Source organism: Camelina sativa, chromosome 3 (genome assembly GCF_000633955.1).
Source record: "Camelina sativa cultivar DH55 chromosome 3, Cs, whole genome shotgun sequence".
Classification (NCBI taxonomy): domain Eukaryota; kingdom Viridiplantae; phylum Streptophyta; class Magnoliopsida; order Brassicales; family Brassicaceae; genus Camelina; species Camelina sativa.
In genome coordinates this window covers 23,919,760-23,937,435 of record NC_025687.1, presented here as the reverse complement: position 1 = coordinate 23,937,435, position 17,676 = coordinate 23,919,760, and the positions used below count along the sequence as shown (strand labels likewise).

The 17,676-nt window shown below is 34.7% G+C and overlaps 3 protein-coding genes and 1 pseudogene across 3 annotated transcripts; all 4 read right to left on the bottom strand.

The window, feature by feature from the left end:
* On the bottom strand, positions 969-3,365 carry LOC109130779. The gene is made up of 4 exons (XM_019240806.1): positions 3,023-3,365; positions 2,719-2,888; positions 2,053-2,643; positions 969-1,892 (listed from the first exon to the last, which is right to left on the bottom strand). Exons 1-4 carry the CDS (start codon positions 3,363-3,365, stop codon positions 969-971), a joined length of 2,028 nt encoding a protein of 675 aa, XP_019096351.1.
* On the bottom strand, positions 6,044-8,844 carry LOC104777905 (annotated as a pseudogene).
* On the bottom strand, positions 11,943-12,381 carry LOC104777904 (major pollen allergen Ole e 10-like). Its single transcript, XM_010502231.1, has one exon. The coding sequence runs from the start codon at positions 12,331-12,333 to the stop codon at positions 11,986-11,988; it is 348 nt and encodes a 115-aa protein (XP_010500533.1). The 5' UTR covers positions 12,334-12,381; the 3' UTR covers positions 11,943-11,985.
* Positions 15,429-17,676, bottom strand: LOC104777903 (methylthioribose kinase-like). Its single transcript, XM_010502230.1, has 6 exons — positions 17,352-17,676; positions 16,751-17,060; positions 16,477-16,651; positions 16,188-16,389; positions 15,868-16,082; positions 15,429-15,780 (listed from the first exon to the last, which is right to left on the bottom strand). The coding sequence occupies exons 1-6, from the start codon at positions 17,538-17,540 to the stop codon at positions 15,612-15,614; spliced, it is 1,260 nt and encodes a 419-aa protein (XP_010500532.1). The 5' UTR covers positions 17,541-17,676; the 3' UTR covers positions 15,429-15,611.

The window sequence follows — 17,676 nt, the reverse complement described above, 5'->3', positions numbered from 1 at the left end:
CTTCGCCGGCGACGCGTAGTCCATGCCTCGAGAAATGTGGCTGTACGGCTAATCCCCATATTAATACAACCTCGATCTCCTGCAATGTCCATTAAACGGCTCATACTTGACCAGTTATCATACCAAAAAGAAGTATCGGCACCATCATGAACATCCACTCGACATAAGAGTTGAGCAACTTCTCTGCATTTAAGGATTTTCCTCCACATCCATGAACCAGATTGATTATTTTCCTTCAGTCCCCAAACTTTTTCCCGCTTAAGGAGATATGTTCTCACCCATCGAACCCACAAAGAGTCTCCTCCAGAGATGATCCACCAGAGCAATTTCAGACAGCACACATCATTTGTTTCTCTGAGGGATCTCAGTCCCATACCACCCTCTTGTTTCGGTTTACAAATAGATTCCCACGCCACCTTAGCTTTAGTTGAGGTCATATCAGAGCCGGACCAGAGATACACATAGCATAACTTATCAACCTCGTTCAGACATTCCTGAGGTAACCGATAAGCAGACATCCAAAAGCTACAAATACTCCAGAGAACAGAGCTTATAAGGGTCAGTCTCCCCGCATAAGAAAGATACCTTGCCGTCCAAGAACCGATTTTCTTTTTAACATGAGAAATGAGTGGAAGATAGTCTGCCGCAGATAACCTTTTGGTAACCAGAGGAAGACTAAGGTACCGGACCGGGAGAGTACCCACACCGAGGGGAAACCGTTCAACAATCGCCTGAGTAACCGTGTCAGTGACACCGGCCAAATAAATTGTGGACTTCTCCATACTGATTTTCGATCCTGAACATTTTCCAAACTCATCGAAAACACTCATCAACCCTTCGATAGAGCGTACTCTACCATCTGAAAGAAGCATTAAATCATCTGCAAAGCTGAGATGACTGAGACCAATGTTCTTACATCTAGGGTGGTATCCAAACTTTTGTTGACCTGCTGATTTGTCCAACATTTTTTAGAGGACATCCATGGAGATGACAAAAAGATAAGGAGATAGAGAGCATCCCTGCCGCAACCCACGAGAGCTCTGAAAGTAACAAACCAAGTCACCATTAACTTGCACAGAAAATGAAGCAATCGTAACACAGAGCATGATCCAGTGAACAAACTCCTGAGGGAAGTCCATAACCGTGAGAACATGACGTAGAAAGGACCATTGGACCAAATCAAATGCTTTGGAGATGTCGATTTTAATGGCACAACAGCTGGAAAGAGAGTCTTTGTGATAATCCTTCACAAGCTCAGTAGCTAGGAGAACATTCTCGATAAGCAAACGATCTTGAACAAAAGCAGATTGGTTGGCGGCAATGAATTTTGGCAACACGCATTTCAGCCTGTTTGCTAAGATTTTGGAGATAACCTTATACAAAACATTGCAGCAAGAGATTAGACGATAATCCTTCATTTCAATGGCCTCCAGCTTCTTTGGTATTAGAGCGAGGATTGTTGAGTTGACTCCCTTTGGCAAAAAAACTTTTTCAAAGAAGGATTGCACATATAACACAAATTCACTCCCTAAAATGCTCCATGCAGACTTATAAAACTCACAAGTAAAACCATCAGGACCCAGAGACTGGTCACTTGGCATAGCAAACAGGGCACTCTTGACCTCGTCGGCAGTGACAGACCGAGAGAGCAAGGTTTTATCCGCAGTGGAACAACGGTACGATAACAACCCTTCTAGAAAACTCAGGGTAACCTCCTCATAATCAGATGGGAGGAACTGTAAGAATTTCCGAAAAAAACGCTTTGCCTCAGCTTTAATCTCCTTTGTTTTCTTAGTCACAGACCCATCAGGTAGTTTGATCTCTCGAATCGAATTGTTCGCCTCCCGTAATGTAGCAGCCCTGTGAAAAGTTTTATTATTCTTATCACCTATCTGCAACCAAAATAGTTTGGATTTCTGCTTTAAGTACTGTTCCTCTAACCCCTAAGATCCACTCCCACCGGTTATATGCTGCAGTTTATGCTTCCATGGCTGCAGGTGAGGGATGCATCATATTTTGTTCCTGTTTTTGACAAAGGTCCTCATGAGCTACCTTCGTCTGCTTGACCAGATTTCCCATTCTGTCTTTAGCCAACCTTCGCAGAAGTGGTTTCAACGCCTTCAACTTCTTGGAGAAACGAAACATTGTAGAAGTGGACATATGGAGCGGAGAAGTGTCTCTCCAAAACTCTTCATGGAGAGGTTGAAACTCTTCTAACTTTGTTATCACATTAACGAATTTGAAGGGCTTATGACTGCAAGCAGAAACCAACACCTCAACGTTTAGTTGGACCCGACAACGGAGGTGATCAGAACATCCGCCTGACTCGAAAGTACAGTAGGAGTTAGAGAAAGATTGCCTCCACACATCATTTACCATAGCTCTGTCCAGCTTCTTTGAGATGAGACTTGTTTGACGTTTATTGCACCAAGTATACAGTGGACCATGCGCTGCTATATCAGAGATATAACCATAGTTTACCAGTCCCTGAAAGTCTCGCATCCCTGAAGTAACCATGGGATGATCTACCATTTGTGAATGCTCCAAGATATCAAGTGTCTCATTAAAATCACCCATTAGTAACCACGGCTTATTACGAATAAGAGGAGAGTCAACATGATCACGAAGCTCACCCCATAACACCTTCCTATCCGCCACAGTATTAGACGCATAGACAAAAGAACAGAAGAACTCCTCTGTCTAGTCTGGTAGCTTTACCGAGCAAGTGATAAGCTGCTCACTCTTATAGAATGGAGTCACCAAGACATCACTCCTCCACATCACCCAAATACGACCACGCGAATTAAACTTGTAATTCGTAAGTATTGACCAATTCTTAAACATCTTCCTTCCCAACCTAGAAACCTTTCTCTCTTGCACTCTGGTTTCTAGAAGGCACACAAACTGAAACTTATTCTCCTCCACCCAATTCCTTATAATGGAATGCTTAGTTGATTTATTTAGACCCCGGACATTCCAAAAGAATCCTGACATAATCAACGTTTACGGTAACCCTTCTTACTCTGATTTCGAGCAGAAGAGTTGAGAATTACTTTGTGTGTTGTCTTTGAGTCTCTCGGAAAAACCGGACGTAGAGGAGGATCCACCAATGGTTTAGAGAGCTTAGAGGTATTCCCCATAGTCCCCTTCCCATCCACAACAGATTCACCTCCCACAGTGGAGGAGTCCTCCAAATCAACCTTCGCATCCCCCATTGTTTTCTTAGTCAGCTGAGGGACCTCCTCCTCACCTTCCTCATCCGGATCGTCCTGACTAAGAGCCAAATAAGAGTTTGATAAGCTGGATATATCACCAGACTTGGGGAGATTTTGTCTCCTCACCGGACTGCGACTTGTTTTAGGCATTTGTTTTCCTTTTCTTACATCAAAAACTACCAATATTATTATTCCAGCTAGTAATATACAAAATGTCAACTCATTTATTTCTTTTTTGATATTTGAACAAATCAAGAAAATGGAGTAATTTGATTCTCTTTGCAACTACATTCTGGTAACAGATTTGTAGATTAAAAGATGGAATATTGTTTGGTAATTTCCACTTTCCATTGCATTTAAAAGTCAATTACATGCATGCTAATGTTATTTGATCAATAGAAATAATAGCATATTAAAAAATATTCCCTAGCTCTTATTCACTCACTCTTAATTACCAATCAAAATTTGCCATGTAATCTAATTGCACAAATTAAAATACCTAATATTATCTAAAATAAAAAAATTAAGACATATATATCCAAGATCTCACCATTTTCATCAATATTTATACGAGTATTTAAAGTATATAATTGTTTTTGTTGATGAATTAGCAATAAAATATTTGGACTAGTTGGTAGTGTATAGTTGTTATATTGTTGAGGTGGTGGGTTCGAAATGACATTTTGAAAGTTGGTGATTCAAATATCCTAAATTTGAAAGTTGGTGATTTTTTTGACATTTTTTCCATTCTTTATTGGCCCATTATACAAATAATGTTTTAGGGGTGTATTTGATATATAATTTTAAAATATTTGGTGGCTGTTTTAAAACTCCATGTTAAACAACTAGTAGTTTTTAAATGCCAAATCTTATGTTATTGAACATAAAATTATATGAAACTGATTGAAGTCACTTAAAATCTCATGTTATTGAATCAACAATTTGTAAAACTAAAACAAATTCATTGTAAATCAAAATATATTTTCTTTTTGAGAAAGTTGTGAAAGGATTTGAGTAGATTTTTACATCCACTTTTACTCACAATCAATGATTAAAAACTTCACACCTATATATGTGTTTTTTTTTGGAGATACTTCAATATAAAGGGATGTATTGGATTAGGAATTTAAGAAGATTGTATGCGGATCTATAATATTTGGTGAAATTTAGGTGAATTAATTTAATTTCAGGATATCTAGGTGATTTTAATGAGATTTTAAAATAAGAATTAAAAAATTGTTGATGATTTGGTAAGATTTCATCTTTAACACCATCTACTTGAAGAAATTAATCGGTCGGTTTTAGGACATTAATCGACCAAATTTATCAAAAAATTTGGTCTCAATTTTGACCTCTAGATTTGAACTGGTCTCTCGATTCAATCTCTCGATTCAATGATCGTGATATCGCAAACCCTAATTTTTAGAGAGAAAGCTTTTTTTTTGAGTCGGTTGATGTGCAGATTATAACGGGAGGACCGTTCCAATGACCGTTTGAGATTGGAATTATAATTAATCAGAAATTATACCGTTTACATTTGAAATTTGGTATCAAGCTGCAGACGGTTATTAAGTAGTTTTTTTTGTTTTTTTAAAGATTTACTACTTTATTATTTGTTTTTTGGTAAGATTTTTTTAATTAAAAATATGTGATTTTTAATACCGTAAATTACAAAATGCTCAAGAAAAATTATCCGTTTTGGAACATCATTTTTGTTCGACCGGCCCTGATTACATGCAATATTGTTGTATTAATTTATAATATCTTTAGTTTTATTTATCAATATCATTACAAATTTTGGAGCCTCTATTATATCATTTTTTTTTTGGATTGTGGTATCAGTAAAAACTTCTGAGTCAACCAACACCACACGGCGGCATATCCATTAAACCAATTGGTTAATAATAACCATAAATTTGAACATAAAGGTCATAAAGTAAACTTTTAACTATGAGACGATCCGAGTTACGTTCGGTACACATATTTGAAAAATCGTTATAATTTTGTTCTGTCGTTACTTTTCTGGTGTGTTATTAAAATAAAAATCAACTTATTTGCTATGAAAAAAAAGACTTCACTCTGGTTTTCTCTAATTTTCTCTAAGTATCACAAAATATGTTTACATTTCAAGAAATATCGTATGGTCATGTGAGAATTTTGCAGAATCATTGTTGCAACGTAATAGCAGAAAACCAAGGGGACTCACCCAAGTCAGCATACAAATCCGTGGTGAGAGTCAAACATTGCTCCACACACTTCAGGGGAAGAATACTGCAAAACAGGAGAGTGAAGTTTTAGTGTTACTGTATTTCATTAGATCTGCTTAACCAATAAAAGTCGTTTGAAAGCATTTAATGTCAAATATTGACTTGCCTTTGCATGGAGGAGGAAAGAAAAAAAATTCTCCTTGAGCTTGTTAAATATGATATCCAGGCCAAAGTCGTCAAGCACAACACCTATAACAGCAGATGAACAAAACAAAGAGGTAAGAGCACGGCAGAGAATAGGTGGCAAGATGATGGGTTATTACCTCTGCTATAGCAATCTCTGAAAGAAGTCAGGCTGAAACATTTGAAAGAAACGATCTCACATGTGTACAACAATGTCGTCGCCACCAGTACTAGCTAGTCTCTCACCAGATCCTGACCACTTGAGACCACAAACCTCTCGAGTGTGACCTCTGTTAGTTGCCACGACGTGTGATCTGATACGCACATCGCTGTTGATGATCCTTCCGTGGAATTAATGCTCCACTTGTCAGGATGTGGTTGTTCCACATTGTTTTATTTGTTTTGCAATTTTGCATCGAAAAGGTTAAGGCTTTCAATGGCTTTCTAAATTGAATAAAACATACAAACTGAGTTCAAAAAATACAAATGGAACACTTGAAAGCAAACAAGTCTTCAAAAGATACTAAACCAAAAAATCTAACACATGTGAGAAATGATCATTTGATATTCTACTTGCATGTGACTGCCCCAAAACAACCTCCAACACGCCTAGATCAAACTATCTTCTGCGATCTTTCTCTGTTTTTCGGCTCTCCTTTCTTTTAACCATGCCACATTTTGTTGTGCCTTAATAATACGCTTCTCTATTGACAATGTCAGCGCCTTCAGCTCTTGAACACTCTTTCTAATGAAAGCACTATCAACGTCAAACAGACAGTCCTGTCCCTGGCTTCCTTCCCGTACAGCTATGTGAGTGTTTGACTCCTCAGATGGGATCAGGACCTTATTCTTATATGCTTTGCTTGTTTCATCTCCATTAGTGCATCCAGAGGCAAAATTTTGATGAGGGCTTGGATCATTGTTGTCTGCATTTAATGCTAGCTCCTCTAATGCAAGCTTTTTCTGGATCAAACTGTCATCATCAACATCATCATCTACCTTGTCAGCTTCACTACTGCACAACCTCTCATCTGAGCTCGCCTTTTTTCCTGCTATGATACCATCTTCTTGGAGTAACCGGTCCGGTTCCTTGCTGCAATCATCAATCATAGTCATCTTCTCTGCAAAGCTACCATGTACATCAAGCTCATCGTCACAGGTTTGCCTTGTCTCTGGTGGTGACACAAGGATATTAACTACTACTTCTCGATTAGCACCAAGAGGCGAATCTGAAGAGTTGATTTCATTAAATGGGCTTGGAACCATCGCTGCTTTGTTTACAGTCTCTTCGTTCCTTTGTTCTATTTCTGGTGGTGGTAAGGTTTCATCTCCATCATATCTTATCGAAGCAAACTTTTGACAAGTCTCCGAATCATTGTTATCCGCCTCAAGTCTACTCTTTTTACCAAGCGGTTCAGAAGCAAAGGTGAGGCTATCATTGTCTAATCGAACCTGTGTTTTACACACAGTCAATGCCAACAAGCTCAGACACCTTGATGCAACGAGCAAAAGACAAATATTCATCATCAAGACTGGGACCAACAGGAACTATCATCGCTTCTTCAGGGTAAAACTGAGGAAACTCCCAGCATTCCACAGCTTGTGTGTATGGACGCAACTCAAAACTGACCGTCTTCGAGTTGTTGTGAATCTACCTTGCATTGCTTGTAACCTGTTTCAGCTTATGCCAACGGGCCAATCTTGGCTCACCCTTTTGCATCTGATTAGGTTTTGGCTGTAGTTCCCTGAATCTCTCCCATGTCCAAACTTGGACCAATTTAAACAAGGCAGTCAGACCAATCTTGAGGGTAGTAGTCGACTCCTTGAAATCTCTTATGTAGTTTTTCAAGAGAGTTAGCTCAGCATACAAGTGTGCAAGAACAGAAGGAGCAAGAGCAATCCTAGTACCCCTTGAAAGATGAATAGCAATTGGAAAAACAGCTTTATGGACATGAGGGAAGCGTGATGGCAGAACGAAATAACTAAGCCACAAGACAAGAAATGCTACATGTTCATACTCATCGTCTCTGTTCATGAATCTCTCCATCCATGTCACTTGTGTTACAATACTGACATGACCTTTGCGTTTAATCGCCAACCATTCGCTGTTTAGCTTCTCCATAACCATCTCTCCCGAGCTATCCACAGTAGCAAAAACAGGCAAACCCAAAACAGATAAACCTAGAAGCACCATAACGTCTTCTAGTGTTATGGTTGCTTCACCCCAAGGGAAAACGTACGTTTTGGTTTCATGACACCATTTCTCAGCAATAGCCAGAACAAGATCTATGTATTTAGGGATTCTGGCTGTGGATGCCATGATTGCTTCAAAGATCCCAGCTTTTCTCCAAGTGTGTCCGTGCAGATCCGACATCTTCTTAGCCCAAAGCTTGAAATCTTCATTCGCAAATCTCCAACCATAGAAAGAAACACCCATAGACAGAGCCTTTGACTGAGAACAAGGAGCTGAAGCACTTTGACTAGGAACCATAGCCTCAGATCCTTCAATGGAGGTGGTAAGACATGGTTTTAAAAGTTGGGTTTTTTCCCTGCTAGATCTTCGAGCAAGAGCAGAATAAGTTGATCTCTTTCCCACGTCAGAGGGTTCTTGAACCTCATCAAGCATGTCATCGTTGTTCTGTTGAGAAGACATCTACAAAACAAAACCTTTTTCAAACTCACATACGCATCTACAAGTTTACACCAAATCCAACAGGAAAACAACCCAAAAAGTTAGCTCTTTTTGATAAACAATTTCTAGCTAGGGGTCTACAAGTTAAGTGCCTAAAATGGTTCTGTAGCGATTTTTCAAACTCGTCTTAACCTCTGTTTTTCTCGAAATGCTACTCCAAAGTCTACACAAACACAAGGACAGCCTCATACAACATAAGACTCACTGAATCGATTCTCCGAGACCTAATAACACAAAAGAACCTACGCGAACCAAAGCAAACTCGAAGTAAACGCCAAGTTTTTAAAAAAAAAAACAGAACAGAGACATACCTTGTCAGAAGATGTCACAATGTCGGAAACGGAGTCGCTTAACGGCGCCGGAAAAGATCAAGAATCGTCGGAAGTCGAGTCAGTGTTGCTGCCGTACTAGATCAGAGAGACATTGGGTTTCTCGAAAAGAAGGAAGAAGCAAGCAAGTATAGAAATTGAGAAAGTAGGGTTTTTTTAGATGGGGACGAAGAAGATGTTTTGGTTTTTTATCTCATTTTTTATTTGTTTTGGTTGAGTGTTTGAAATGAGCAAAGAAATGAAGTGATGAGCTGATGGGAACAGCTTCTTTTTAAGGTAATTAATTAAATCATTAATTGGAAAATAATAAACTCATCAATAAACAAAATAATTTCCTATTGAGAATTTTAACAAAAATACCACAAATGATTAAGCTTTTCAACTATTCTACCACAATCTATAAAAGCTTTCTTATTCTACCACAAGCTTTATTTGAAATGACGATACTATCCCTAACCAACTCCTTCAACCATTGTCTTCTCATTGATATAACAAATAAAACAATTGCTCTGTCTTTTCAGTTTTGTGTCAGACCAATAAATTAAAGTAGTATTTGAAAATCGAAAAACAATTATCTCTTCCACTCTGGCGACTCACTATCATCTTCTTCATTTCCATCTTCCATCTCTTGAAAAATTAGGGGTTTTATTGTCAATTTTATTTTTAAAAAATAGTTGACAATGCTTTGCATAATATTTTTCAAAACTTGTGGACGTCATATTCAGTTTTGGAAGAGTGTGTCTTTGTGAATCCCACCATAAAGTTTCATTTCTTGCATATTTTGTCTCCAATTTTGGGTATGTTTTTTAACTTCGTCTGTTTCCTAAAATTATAGTGTATACTAAAAATTTTTGTCCACCGATTTGTTGTCTATCATGTGGAATAAACCAGACAAGTCTGATTTGCAGGCATGTTCATCTCATTTTCCCATCGTAAGTGATGGACAAGTTATTTTGACATAATTATGGACAAGTTATTTTTAACGTAAACAAGAATTTTGTCCACAATATTTGTTCACAAAGTAAATGAGAACATTTGTCTACTATATATATATATATATATATATATAAACGTAAATGAGAATATTTGTTCACAAAGTAAATGAGAACATTTATGTACTTGTCAATTGAGGAGGATTTCAGTTATATGTTTATTAACAACATGTCATACATACACCTAAACTCTTGTCCACAAAATAAATCAGAATTCTTGTCCACTAAATTTGTTATATGAAATTAAACTTGTCTACTAAAAACATGTCTTGTATATGTTTGTTACGTTTGCAAAACTAAAATAACTGACCACAAAGTAAATAGGGAATTTTGTTTTTTTTATTATTAATTCTTTTTACTTATTCTTTTTTTTTGGACAAAAATTCTTTTTACTTATTCATGTGTTATTTCCAACCTATTACTATTACTGTAGGGCAGTTTCATCATTTTAACTATCCCATGTGGTAGATTGGAAAAGGAGTTTTTTTTGTGGTAGAACTGAAAAGGTTTAAAACAAATGTGGTAGAATTAACAAATTCCCTTTCCTATTCTTTAAAATCATGACACATTTGAAGTGTGCTTGACTGCTTGTATAAAATGTTCAATTATTGATTCCAAAGCAAAAAAGTATTGATTTCAATGCTTATATACACCATCAAGCTTGGTGTCTCATAAGTTCTCTCTCTCTATATATATGCTAATATGCATAAAGAAGAAAGATTGATATGTGTGGCAATAACATTGTTGATTCTTGCAAAAAGATTCAGATTAAAATATTAAATAGTCAAGGCACAACTAGCTAAATCAGAAACAGACCAAACAAAAACTTTCAAGTTTCAAGTTTCATCAATATATCTTCTTCTTTCCAACAAATATAAATGATTTATTATGGTAGTGACAGATATTTTTTTTAATGAGATATTTATAATTTTTAAAAGAATTTCAAAATAACAACGAATATATTTACTACAGATAATATTAATTAATAACTAAAATTAAATTTATAAAGTCAAAGTAAGATTAAAATACTAGAGCATCCAAATCCTGTCAGTCGTAGCGAACAAAGAATCAAGCGAAGAACATAGCATTTTTTGCATACATTGTAGTATAGAAAAGAAGTTACAAGTCTTGTAGGAAATAAAGATGATGAATCATTAGTTGCTGCAATCAATAGTGTGGCTTCAGTTCCGAAGATTATGAATCTATTATCAGTAACTGAATTTCCTACTACATTATGCAGCTCTGTAATAAATAATCCTCTCGAGCTATGCCAATTGAAATGAGCCAACTTCTTAATAACGATAACTAATTATGTGCCATCCTAACTCAACAACCGCACTTCCCTCTTCATTTTGTATCCAGAACAGCTTTGAGAAAAAAGATAATGGAGTAAAAAAAAAAAAAAAAGGCAAGGGTATTTCATCAAGGGTAGCCAAATATTCTGAGGATGAATGTGAGCACTTTCAAAGTCTCACACAAAATCAAATATATAGATGTTACCTTTTATCACACAAAATCAAATATATTACCTGTAAACCTTATACGTATCTTGTAAATGTTTTCACAATCACATACATTATTAGACTTTTAATATTTTAAACGAAAACTTCTATTTTATATATTATTTATTAATATTTTATAAACTTGATACTATCAAGTCAAGTAGAGCCAAAGCCCGACCCTGAAAAATACTGGGCTCGGACTCAGTCCGTTTGGGATATAGGATTTTTTGGGCTTAGACCGATCGGGTTCGGGCCATCCCGAAAAGCCCTTTAACAAATATATTTTTACTTTTTTGTTAACAATATTATTTTATAGCAATATTTGATTAATGATTTATTGTAAATAAAGTTTAAAACTCTAATCCTAGTTTTCATATTTACTTAATAACCTTGCAAAATACTTTTAAATTTTTTATCTATAATATTTTATATGAATTATATTTTTTTTATTTGGTTAAGGTATGTATTTAGTTTTTAACTTTTTCTTTTAAATTAAGTTGGTTGTAGTGAATATAGAAGAATTATTAAAAAATTTGATTGATTTATTTTATAGTGCATCTTTAAATACTGCTTTTTAAGACTTATAAGTTTGAATTATTGATCTATAAGATAAAGCTTTGAAATATATGCTCGGAAATATTTCGGGCCAGGCCAGACCAGACTTAAATATATGCGAGATTTACGGGTTTCGGGCTGGGTCGGGCCAACCCGATTGACACCCCTAGTAAGGGAAACATTTTCTATTACATATTCTTTTTGACTTCGAAAGTTTTGTTTTTGCAAAAATTCTAAGAAAACTTAAAAATCATGATTTTATTTATTCAGTTATCTATCATACATATAAATCAGAGCCAATTTTATATTTTTAAGATCCATACACACAACTTCCATAACTAGGATCTGTCGCAGCAATTGTGCCTGTATTTTTAAAACTACACGCCTTCATGATTCGACCGTGGCTCTGGTAATAAGCATTCATCACAAACGATGCATGACTTACAAGAGTATCGGGGACGAAACAGGATCCCCCTGGTTGGATTGGCCCACAATCAACTCCTTGACTACATGCAAAATTAATATTATCTTGTAGCTGCGCATTCGTCGCGGTCAGAGTTGCTATACACCATTGTGTGGAACTTACCACATAGAGATGGTTGATCATGATCAAAGATAGAAAAATGAAAAGGATTGTCAAAGGCGATGACATTTTCATAACTGTTTAATTTGACTAGTTTCTTCTTCTTCTTCTTCTTGATATCTATGTGAGTGTATATGTGTCCATATTTATAAGTATACTGTATATGTCTTTATATAGTATATTTAACATAATAGAAATTCAAAGATTTAAAACTATACTTAGGTTAGAAATTTATATGTATAATTTAGAAATCTGACTTTAAGTATATGTATGTCTTAAATAAATTTTAATCACTAAATAAAGTCAAAGATTTTAAGATATTCTAGGAATACATAAATATTTCTTTATAAATACAAATAAATCTCTATACAATAAATATATCTTTACAATTATAAATACATAAGCTATTGTTTCAATATTTAATTCACAGCATTAGCTCTGTATTTGTAACAGATTAATGAGAAAACATAATAATATTAATAATCACAAGTTATTATTATATATTTTGTATTTTATTAATATTGGGACACTTTTAAGAATATACCAAATTATATAAGAAATTTGAAAATTACACTCAATGTTATAATTATTTGATAACTACACTTTTTCAAACAAAAAAATGACAAAAATTAGTGAGTTATATATATTTAAAAGTGGCATTTGATTTAAAATAGCTAGTAAAATAAATATTTTTAAAAATCAAATCAAATTTAAATAATTTGTTAGAGCTGAAAATTTCATAATTATTTAATTTTACTAGTTTGTATATTTATAATTAAATATGTAACTAACTTAAACAAAGTTTAATCCTATATTTAAATGAATATTATCTAAATTTTTTAACTAACATAAATCCAGAAAAAATAAATTCTAGCTAATCTTATTTTGATTTTATAAATTAGTTTTTAGTTAATAGTTAATGTTATCAATAGTAAATAAATTTTTTATCATCTGAAATTAATTTTAAAATTACATGTATCTCATTTAAAAATAAATTAATTGGTTTGTTTTTTTAAAATATTTAATTTTTAATTAAGGACAAAATTCATTTTGTGTATTAATTAAGATATTTTCCAATAATTGAATAATTCAGTGTAGATTCAAATCCTACTATATTAATTGAAAAGTACAAATATAAAACTAACCTTAAAATGCGTAAAAAATTACATTTAATTACCATTAGAAAAACTTAATTAAGATTAAATAATTAATTAAATAAATATTTCTAATTTAAAAAACAAAAATAGGAGAAACATCAAATAAAATAAATTGTAGAAAAGAAAAAAAAAATCTGTTAGAATCAAAACTAATTTGTAAAAAACTAACAGATAAGATCTTTTTTTACATGTTAGTTATATCTTTTTACTTACTTCACAACTTAGCAAAGATTTCACAATAGGTTTAAATAATTTTATTCATTACATGCAAATGTTTTATTGACAAGTTTTCAATAAACATTTTTAAAATACAAAAATTATAATATAAGCAACAAATTTTTAATCACAAACAATTATAAATAACATAATAACAAAATAAATTATTATAAATTTTCATCAAAAAAATTCAGTCCGCTGTTTTCCGTGGGATAGTACCTAGTTAATTATTAAATTAGGACACACTATCAAATTAATCCATTAATATTTGGTTACATAAATTTTCGTGATAAAAAACTTAAATGTGAGAAATGAAAAAAATTGTTAGCATGCAAACAGAATTGCTAGCAAGCAAATGACATTTTGCGGACCAAAAAAAAGATTCAATTCATCGATTCTAAAGAGAAGCTTATTCAATCCAATAGAATGCTTGTCATTCATCGATCCATCTTTTTCATAAATTTTATATTGAATATCTACTATTTTCTTTGGTTTTAGGAGTTATTGGATTCATCTCTTTTGTATGCTTATGGGGATTACGGAAATAGATACAAAGTTACAAACTAAACCTAAGAGATAATTAGATCTGTCTGGACGTCTTTAATAAGCCATTAATCTTTATTTTTTATACCCCTTAAGTGTAACTAAAAAGTAAGTGGCTTGATTAGATCATCTGGACTGCTTGTAAGCTTTGTAAATCATTCTGTTATACGAAGATGTCACCATGATTGTGCTGTGCTGGCAAACCCCTAATTCTTTTTTATTGAATTAACGAAGCAAAACTTTTAATTATCGAATTAAAATATGTCCAAGATTCTTGCTTATTCCAACCATCTATCACATCAACATTTCCAATTTCAAACAATATAAAATGAGTTACAACGACCTTCCTTTGGACTATACATCGAATTAATATAGTCTTTATATATTACAGAATGACTTCTAGAACTTACCCGATATTGATAGACTGATAGTGTACATAAGAAAGACATTTATTGATACTACTATCTCCGTCAGTTCCACGACCAAGCTCTATGATGAGAGTATGAGACTGAGAGGCACAACGGAGGAAGAAGACGGAATCAAAAACTTCTCTGATGTTCTTCTGCTGTGAAATGAGTGATGTCCATGGATCCAACAAACGTCGGAGAAGACAGCTTTGGTTTCGAATACACCAGAAAAGATACTCCACCGCGAATGCTCTGTTTTGACGGAGGATGCATGTATAAACGACGTTGGATTGGTCTTCTCAGAAAACCCTCTTTCTCTCCCGCTTCTCCTCCTCTCTCTTCAAGCGATAACACTTGTGCGGTCGATCGATGATAAATCTTCTAGATCCTATTTAAGCTTGTTATATTTAATAACATTCACATAATGGTTATAAGTCAAGTATAAAACCAAAAGAAAACTTATAGTTTCGTAAAGAAAAATTATAAAAAGATGAAACAAAAAGAATAACTAAATCAGATTATTTAATTTAATTGCATGCAACGGTACAAGATCCTTATTATGATTTATAACTACTGTTCTTTTATTTCATGTTTGTCTCCAACTATAGAAGAAGCGAAATGGTTTGTCTTGTGCTAAGGTTTGGCTTTAAAGCAATGGTTTATGTCTTGTGCCACTAGCTTGGACCGTGCACGTGGTATTGGTGCTGATTTGTGGTCACAAACAGTAAACCAGTAGACTGTAGAAGCCAAATTATACAAAAATAAGTAAGATGACCTTTAAAGTTTCATTGTTTATATATTTTACCAAATTGCATCATAAACAAACCCACTAAATTACATATCAAAGTCAAGAAATTCAGTATTTAGTATAGGGGCACAAAGGATTTAAAAATTTGTGTTACATTTTACTTTTCAAAATCTCCATTTTATTATTGCATTTTGATAATTTTCTTGGCAATTAACTCCACCAAGATCAAAACAAGACTTTCAAGTACTTGAGAAGAAGAACAAAAGTAAACAAAAAAACTTTTTAGATTTGTTGTTGAATTGCTGAAACAACTTCACCGATACACTTAAACTTTCTCCTTTCCTTGAGAAGCATCTTCCCAAACTCGAGTGCACTTCTCTCGCAAACCGCTCTTTGCTTATCTTCTTCAATCGATTCAAAGTCCTCAACATGTGCCACACCCACGATTCTCCTGTCAACATGTCAAGACAACACTGTCAACAACATTTTCGAGTTTATATGATCGACTACAAAATCTCGTGGTGTAAGATTCTCTCACCTAATCATCTTTGCAGCTCCGAATCCGAGCGAGTCATGCAACAAATTCTTCATGTAGTTTTCTTGAACAAGCTGCAAAACCTCGGCATCGTTATAGATATCTGCAAGGTACGCTTCACCAGGTCCATCTTTGTTTTGATCCCATAGCGCAATAAACCTTTTGTGAAACAGATCCCAAGTTTGCTCAATGGTTCTCAGGATCCAATTCTTGTATTCCTGTATTGTAGAGTTAGGTTGGTTTAAACCGAGGTGCTTGCAACCATGTAGACAATGAGAAGATAGAAAAAAACTGGAAATCAGAATTCTGAATATAATGCTTACTTTTCGATCATTTCCTTGAGCGGCATGTCCATCTTGTGCAAAGAAAGCTAGTATCAAGTTACCAAGATAAGCTCCAATGTCGAAACCCATCGGTCCATAAAATGAAAACTCTGGATCTATAACTTGTGTCGAATCTTGAGTAACCATGACAGAACCAGTGTGAAGATCACCATGTATTAAAGCTTGAGCTCTTTCACAGAACCTAACAACAGAATACACAAGGGGTGGTTTAGAGATAGCAGCAAGTTGTAATGAAAAAATCCCAGGGAAATGGGACAAAAAAACATACATGGATTTTAGCTCTGCAACTTCGAGCTTCAGAGCACTGTCTTCACGCACAGCCTTGGCAACATCATCCAGATAAGGTGAAGTCCAACGATTAAAAGTGGAAACTCTATATGGGTCCGAAAACACAACTTGCTCCGTTAATCGGCATAACTCCACATTACCGTAAAATTCAGTGACTACACAAATACAAAAGACACACTCAGTTTCAGGCCACACAGAAACGTTGAATAGTAATAATTCCACATCAAAACTTTGATATGTAAAGAGTTAAGAACCTGCTCTTCGGTGCTCTGTGGTATCGTGATAGAGGAGCGAAGTGAAGAAGAGAGATTTGGCCATGTAATCAGACATGTGGTCAGCAAGGAACGGATACTCAACTCCAGCAATGAGTCCTTTGCGGAGAATGATATGAGGAGGCTCGAGGTATCTCATTCCGATCAAAGCCATTGTTCTGTCAAAATGGTAGACTTCAGGAACATGATCCGGTGATAAAGATCCATGCTTTCTCAAAGTTGTTGCTTCAAAATAAGCTCTTTCTTTCGTCATTGGCCAAGACTCACCGATACAGCGAATATATGGAAGTGCCTGTCACATATATATAAATAGGACTTGTTGAAAAATCAAAACTCGGAAGTCAAAGCTTGTTCATTTTAGCCTCTAGATGAAAGTAAAGCAAAACCCTTAAAATATGGGAGACAAATTGAATCACAATCTCTTCACAATTAGGTCAAAGATAGGCATTTGCAGACGACAGAGATAAACCCTAAATTCCTAATCCATAGATATTTTTCCAGGGTTTGTTTGGGGTGAAGCAAAAGAGATACGAATCTATAATTAATGGTTAGATTGATGAAATAAGAAGAAGCAAAACAAGACCTGTTTGATGACAAGAGAGCCAGAGGATCCGACAACGATGAAAACGAAATTGAGATTGCCATCTCCAACTTCTTTGATAACCAAATCATCATCGGCAGCTCCACCAATCTTGGAGGAGAGAGCAGGAGTTGCTTTTATGTACTCTACGAGAGACTTCTCGTTCAATGGCGTAAACTCTGCAAAAGACATCTTTGCGCTTCTCTGCTTCAGTGATTGAGAGAGAGAGAGAGATGAAACCACGTTTTAAAGGTTCGATTTTTGCAAAAGATTCTCAATTTGGTTTTTTGTTTCACATCTTTGATTTTTTTTTTTCTGAAAGTGACCA